The 7867-nt window shown below is 44.7% G+C and overlaps 1 protein-coding gene across 2 annotated transcripts in view; it reads right to left on the bottom strand.

Moving 5' to 3' along the window:
- Nucleotides 1-3802: 3802 nt before the first annotated feature.
- The window catches only part of Lins1 (lines homolog 1), a 28979-nt gene continuing 24914 nt past the window's right edge, over nt 3803-7867 (bottom strand). For both annotated transcript variants that reach the window (XM_055623652.1, XM_055623651.1), the window contains 2 exons: nt 7044-7215; nt 3803-5552 (listed from right to left, as the gene is read on the bottom strand). In XM_055623652.1, coding sequence (XP_055479627.1) covers nt 4655-5552; nt 7044-7215 — 1070 coding nt within the window. In that variant the 3' untranslated portion in view covers nt 3803-4654. The remainder of the gene's footprint in view (nt 5553-7043; nt 7216-7867) is intronic.

Raw genomic sequence — 7867 nt, 5'->3', positions numbered from 1 at the left:
CCAAGACCTCATGTGTACTGTGTGCCTGTGTGTGTATGTGTACTTGAATGCTCACGTGAATGTGAGGACAGAGGACAGCCTTGGACATCATTCTGCCCAGCTTCCCACCACGTTTTGAGACAAGGGCTCTCACTGACCCTGGAGCTTAAGAGCTCAGCTAGTCTGGTAAACAGTGAAGACCAGGGATCCTGCTACTGGTCTCTCCCAAGCACTGGTGTTGCAGGCTTGAACCACTGTGTCTGGCTTCTTACGTGAGTTCTCATGCTCACGTGGCAAATACTTTACTGAGCCATCTCTCCAACATCCCACTAGCTTCTTAGTCATCCAACTATACAGCAGCTAGCCTCTTCTTAGACTATTCACTCCACACCCTGAACTGTGTTATTTCCTTCCTGAAGCCCTGCCCAAGCCCTTGTATTTCTTTCTCCTGTCTCCCTTTCACTTTTCTTCTACTTAGACCCTCAACACCTCTTTCTCTTTTGCCTCTGTCCTCGAGGCCAGCATATCTTCTGCCAATGTCATATCTGCATGGAAACAGCTCCCATATCTTGCTCTAATGGTGCCCTTCTGATTTTCAGCAGAGGTTTTCTGTCTGCTGGCCAACATCTTGTGCTGACAACAGCACTGAAAGTCACTAGGTAAAAAACGCACTCATTGTTTTCCTCACAGGAGTTGGTCTTTGTTTAAGACATTCTCATCATCATCAGCATCATCATCATCATCATCATCATCAGCAGCAGCAGCAGCAGCAGCAGCAGCAGCAGCTTTTAATTCAACTACCGAACCTTGTGAACCAGTTTTCAGATTGCAATCGTGTTTCCTTCCTGTTTTCCAAATTCTCTGCTCTGCTAAGCTTTCTAGATTTCAAATTAAGATCTTATGCATTTCTCCTGAAGATTAGTTTCTGTTGTAATTGTTTTAAAGGGATTTTTTTTTTCTGCTTCCTACCTTTTAGAGTGGTGTTGTTACAGTCTTATCTGTGATGCTACTGGATCAACTCCCTCCTCCTTTTGTAGGTCTTATCACACCACTGCTGCCCATACTCACAGCTGTAACAATCTTGGCTTTCACCCACATCGATGGCACTGTGTCCCAAGGACAGGAAACAATCACCAAGAGGGATATGAGAGGATATTTAGACCAGATTATCTAGATGCCTCCACTTAGCTCAGCCAACTCCCTTTCCCTGCTGGTGATCTTTCAAGTGACTTCATCTTGCAAGGACTTGTCACAGTACTCACCATCTACCATCACCTCTGGGAGTCAAAGAGCACTGTAAGAGCTGACATCTGGGGAACGCATGTAAGTTCAGGGTCTAATTCTCCACCCATCTGTGTTCCCCAGGACTCTCCAGCTTCTGGAAAGGAGCCTCCTCTTGTCTGTGTTGTCTATAAAGTGATGGCTGCTATCCACTGGGGACAATGTAGAAAGAACCTGACATGTGGATGGACTGCCTCCTGATGATGTATATATAATATGAAAGATGCTACAGCTGGGGAAAAAATCAAGTGCAGAGAGCACAGGGCAGCTCAGAACTAATGGTGAGGAACCAATAAGGACAGCTTTCCAGACCTGATACCTCAGAGGCTCTTGCCATAAAAACATGTAAGGGCAAGCAGCTAGGTGGGGAACAGTGGAGGAGAAGCTGTTCATGAGACTGGGCCCTCTCCACAAGACCCTGTCTAACCTGCCTGGACTCCGTGCTCTACTGTATGTATGGCCAGTGTTGACCAAGCTGATCAACCTAGCATGCTGTCTGTATAGATAATCATGAGGCAGCAAAGCAGCGGTTACTAAAAACATCTAAAATGTGGTTACTTGGTATTCCAAAAACAAGTAAGAATATACTTCTAGCAGTAGGTAAAGAATGGCAGAAACAAAATGCCTCTCTGTTCTGCATGGTCCAGAGGTCTACAACAGTCACACTTTTGGTTTTGAAAGAGCCTGTTAAGTATACAGCAAGCAAAAGAATAAATAGCAAGTAGCAGATACAGAGATGCAACAGATAGGAGACCGTCAATTAGACACACAAAACAACCAGCAGAAACCAAGGCAGTTGTCCAACTGAGAGTGCAAACAAAAGGTAATGCCATCAAATCAGGGCCCATCAAGGCCCAGGAGAAATTGGCTGGGGAAGCTGGGCATGAGTTGGAGTTCCTGATTGACAGCTTGGGACCATGTCTCCTTCAGTGACGCTTCCAGGTGAAAGAACATGTAACAGCAGTACAGATGACACCAGCAAATCTGGGACTTAATCGTCTGGCAGAGGCTGCAGAAGCTGGGGCAGTCCGCGGGAGTCCCACTGGGCCTTCCCTCCATGACATAACTTTGGGCTTCTCTTTCCTACCACAGGAATTTTTATGCCAGGGGGATAAACAACAGTAACCTCCATTGGAAATGGCTCACCTTCCAGCATTCACTCTTGGGCTGGCTTGCCCTCCTTGTCAAAGAATTAGGGGACCAGCGTATCTTCAGCCAGGAGACATTTTGAGACAAACACGATTAGGTGTGGGGATGGAGGAGGCATGTATGTACACAGTGAGTACATACACTTGCCTGACAGTACATACCTTTATCCACTGAGGCATCATTTAGCCCCGTATTACAAAAATTAAGCATTCCAGCACAAGCACATTGTATGAGGTGTATGTGATCTTTGTGGATACATGGAGGCTGTATGAACGTAGCAGGCTGCTTTATACTAAGGGAAAGTCCATACATTTTTAGCTTCATCCTGGAAGTCATGCTTTGGATATCAAATGAAAACCACACACATAAATATGTGAAGACATCACTGTCTGTTGCTCCTGCCCTAGTACTTTTCTTTAAAAAATGGAGACCCAGTATATTCTTTTTGTTTTTGCTAGAGAAGTTTCACATCTATAACACAGATACAATGCATTCATTTACAGCTTTGTAATATTCCAAATGAAATATGTTTAATCTTGTCTTTTACAATGTGTAATCCTTAATAACACATTCTTTAATACGCTTTACTAATTATGAAAGAGCTAGATTTATTAGTACTTGCCTGTAGCCCCATCTCCTGGGGAAGCTGAGGCAAGAGGGATGCACACGGGAGAGGACACACAGACAGCCAAGAGAAAGCAAGCAGGAACGGCCAGCTCTATAATGTCTACCTAGCAACTGCAAGGCCTTGCTGTAGAATAATTACAGTTCTTAAAAATCCAAGTGCCATTACGGTAGACACTGCCAGCACATACCTTCATCAACTTGTCTCACCAAACTTTTTGCCATCCATACTTCTATTTGACTGCTATTTTACTGATTTTTAAAATTAGCATTTCTCCCTGAGTAAGTAGTAAGTTGTTCTAATTACTACAGGTAATCAAGTATTTGCCTCTCGTGTGTGGTGGAGGCCAGAGCAGGGCATCTGGCATCTTCCTCCATCACTCTCTGCTTTTCTGTCTTGAGAAAGTTTCTTCCCGAACTGGGAACTGGCTCCTTGGCCACGCAAACAGCTCCCAAGGATAAGCGTTCAATGTCTTGAATCTGGGCAACGCAAATCAAAACCATAATGAGGTACTGTTACTCCGACCGCAAAGCTATGTTCACAACAAGACAAAATAACCAAGGTAACAAAAAGTGCACAGAAGTGCACTTGGCATCATGGGTTGGATGCACAGCGGGGATGTGGTAAGACACAAACAATGGGGAGGTCTCTCAAACTGAGAAGAGAATGACCATCACTCCAGCAACCCCATTCACTGAGGAGACACCCAAGAGAAGCTGGTAATATTGAGGAGCTAGGCGTGATAATCACCGCAATCTGAACACTGCATATTAGATACACTGATCAGAATAACACTAGGGACACAAACAAGTAAGATATTATGTCAATTAATTTTATTTTTGCGGTATGGCCTAACTTTTCAGTCCAGGATGGCCTTAAGCTGCCTCCGTCCTCCACACGTGGAGGTTATAGACATTTGCCATCTTGGCCACTAACTTCTTTGAGAACCCTGTGCATGTGCAGGTGAAGCAGGTGGAGCTAATTATTCCTCTTCAAGTGTCTCTGATATGGGCATGAGGGTACACACAACTCTAATGCCAGCACTTCAGAGGCCAACGCAGAAGGAAGGTAAGCTCAGGACCACCTTGGGCTACATAGCAAGTTTGGGGCCATCCTGGGCTACATACAGAGACCTTGACTTGAAAGTTTTCCTCTTACCCATCACTGTATGTAAACACTTCAGAGAAATAAAAATTGTCCTGGGCCAGTATCTCCCCCAGATTCATGTCCACTTGGAAGCCATGAATGTGCCCTACTGCAGTATAAGGTCCTTGCAGGTGTAAAGATGAGGTCATACTGTATTCTGACAGACATACACACAGAGACAGTGCCACGTAAGGCAGTGACTGAGGTGACACATTACCAGGCAAGGGACACTCGGCATTGCTGTGACCAGAAGAAAAGACATCCCACCCTGCTGGCACCTTGAATTTAGGCTTCTGGCCCCCCCCAGAAATAAGAGACTAAATCTCACTTGTTTTAGGCTACGGAATATGCAGTCATTTGTCATGGCCAATTCCGTGTAGTCTGAACTAGCATAAACTTTCAGCTGTTACTGAGCTGTACCAGGTAATTTTATTTGTCTTAGAAATTCAATTAATATAAACGAAAACAAGCCCCTCAGACAAACGCTGCTGTGCTACCCAGGGCTCCCACGTTATGACACTTCGCCTCCACCCCTTTCAACAGCTTCAGAAGTGCTGCTGGGTTATACGGAAAGAGATTTTTCTCCTGCAGACGATAAATAGCACTGTGTAGCTCCTCAAGGCATTTCAGTGTTCTAAGAAACGGTCCCACTTCCTGGATGGTCCCACTTGGAGCACCATTACCACTGGCAGAGAAGAGAGGACTGGCCTCTTTGGGATGCACAGGCCGCGATTGAGGCTCCAGGCTTAGTTCTTTTTGATCCTTACATGTCCTAGGCAGGCCCTGAACTTCCCTGGTCAGTTCTTGACATAGAGATGTCTGTTTGCTGTTTACCAGGTGCTCACTTGGGGCTTCCTCATCAGAACCTCCTGAGCTGTCATAGTCTACCAGACTCTGTGGTGTCCAGGAAGGTGGGCCATGGGCTGGCACTGTATGGGTCTCCTTGGGCATCACAGTCTGGCTCTGGGAGTCAAAGGCGGCATCAGAAGCCTGGGGGATCCACAGGCAAGCATTTATGCAACCAACAGGAGAAGCCAGAGCACGAGGGACCATGTGGCTGGTGCTTCCGTTGTGGACGAGTGAGGGAAGAGGATCATGAACATTTACTCCACATTTTGGTCCTGTTGCAGCAAAGAACTTGCAGATGGACAGAAAGTGGTCCCAGTCTTTCTGCAGTAATTTTAAATATTTAACAAAATATTCAAGGAAACAGGTTTCTGAGGAAATCAAGAAGTCAAGAAGAACTGTAGAGTCAAAGGCTATACTTTTTAAGAAGAATAAGAAAATACAGTGAGGATTACAGCCATTTCCATGTGTGTAGTGGATCCATGCTTCTCTTTCTTGAGTCAGACATGCACAAGTGTCCCATTCTCTGAAAATGCAGATAAGACAGAGGTCAGGTTGACAGGTCTTTATAAACACATCCTCACATATCACTTTAAGACGGAACAAATCAAACCTGAATCTGCTCACCCCCAACCAGCTTTAGCTTCTGTCTGCACAAAAGTCTTCTGTCCTTTCTTTTACATCAAAAATCTCTTCTCAAGAAGGGCTCAAGATTCACTCATCAGGGTTAGATATGTGACCCAGACTGACCAATCAGAACATGGCCCCATGATAGATCCTCCCAGAGACATCTCTATGGCTAAGAAAGATTACAACCATTGGAAGGCAGAAGTTGCTGGTGACTGGTCTTGAGAATGAATCAGGCTGTGAAATCATGAACGGGAAATAATGGCTGGCATGATTTGAACACAGACTGACACACACACACAGACACAGAGAGACAAATAGGCAGACACACACGTAGATAAACACACACAGACACATACAGAAATAGGTACACAGTTATGCCTGTTGCCAATTTGATGCTCTTAAAAGTCTCAACCAGTTCTCAAAAATTTGTTTTTGCTTAAACCCATTTGAAATGGTTTTTGTCATTCATAAACAAGAAAACCTTAACATGGTGGCACTTTTTAGTTACCCAAAGCACAAGAATCTACATCTGTGAACATAGTGAGCTGAAGCAAAGGCAGGAAACGTCACACAAAACAGAGGAGTTACAGGCCAGTGATGAATGAAATCAAGATACACTCTAAAGCTGCATTACACTCTTTTTGAGCCTAACTCAAATTATATACAGGAATTCTGTTTTTGAGTAGAACCTTTTGAAAACTGGCCACAAACTCTTATATATGGAAAGCAGCCATTGCCAGCTGGGTCCTAACGTAGCAAGCACAAGGCTGCAACTGCCGAGCGTTAGAGAGAAAGGCCTTCTCCCAGGCCAAGGGAGAGGGAAATGGAGCAGGTACTTGAGGGTTTCAATAAAGCAGAGCAGAAATGGTGGAAAGGCTCGGCGGTGGTCAACTTTAGGAGCTATTACCACACTGCTGCCAGTATGAAGCAGACACAGACTTGGGGCAGGTGTGTCCCAGCAATGTGACTCCACAAGCAGCCTCAGCGTGGCTCTCTACAGGGAGCAGCTGGAGTGTATATGTGGATGAAATCTCAAGTGTGGAAACATGCCTTTGGTTATTTACATTTGTATTCACTACGACAAAGGCAAAGGTCACCTGAAAGGAGCTTAATTCAGAGGTGCCTTGGGAGGTTTTAAAAATGGTTCTTAGTCACCAGCTAAGATTCAGAAGGTACAGGCTTCCCCTGATCACACAGGCAACACACAGATGGAATTACACTGGAACCCAGGAGTTCCTATTTTCCTTGATCAGCTCGGCCAGCCAACTTCTCAGTATAATGCACATGGCATCCATTTTCATGTAAGGCAGAGTTAACACTGGAGGAAACCACAGGACGACTATGCCCCAGGCAGAAGCGCATTTTCCGATGTGTGTGTTACACAAACCTGGTCAAGTGGAGGTAGATACTCAGGGATGCTCTGGCAGCCTCTAGCATGTCATCATCCTGCTCTATGAAGACCCTGGACAGCCATTCACATGGGTTGTGCAGTTGTAGGGAGGGCTGAAGGTGAGGCTTTAAGAAGGCCAGTAACTCGGACATGAACTTCTGCAAGTCAACTTCAAAGAACAGACATGTCAAAGTACAGGCAATGTTTATGAACACACAAATTAACTTCTCTATATGCAAATTTGTAAGTGCATTATAATCCACACTTAGAGAGTCCTAGAGTCAGGATTATCTGTTCTACAAATGAAGAACTAAGAATAGCAAAGGTGACTCACGGAAGAGCACTCCTTTAAAACGTAGTCAAGATGTTTACCTGCCAAAAAACTAGTCATATTTTGTCTAAGAAATAACTGTGACTTCATGATAAAAGCATGTTAAGAAATTGAGTGGACAACAGCGATCTCTTCACTGGCAACTACAGCTTCTTGTTAGCTATAGACCGCTAAGCCACAAAAGGAAATGGCTTCCAAATAACAGGAAAATCCTCCTTTTGCTTGTTAAAGAACCATAAGAAAGTTCTGCAGAAACCCAGACTCCTGGGAGCTTAACTGCAAGTCAAACCTCTGAATTATGTAACAGATGCCACCTAGTGTTATAAACTGTAATTGCGACAATTAGAACAGCCTTAAAAAATGACACCCAGATCAACTCGAGAGCTGAGGAGTCATGTTCTCCTAGAAAGCATAGGCTGCTGGCCTGGACACATCTGACCTATCCTACACACACACACACACACACACACACACACACACACACACACAC

This window comes from Psammomys obesus, unplaced genomic scaffold (assembly GCF_907164565.1).
Source record: "Psammomys obesus unplaced genomic scaffold, mPsaObe1.curated_primary_1811, whole genome shotgun sequence".
Lineage (NCBI taxonomy): Eukaryota > Metazoa > Chordata > Mammalia > Rodentia > Muridae > Psammomys > Psammomys obesus.
This window is presented reverse-complemented; position numbering and strand designations above follow the sequence as displayed.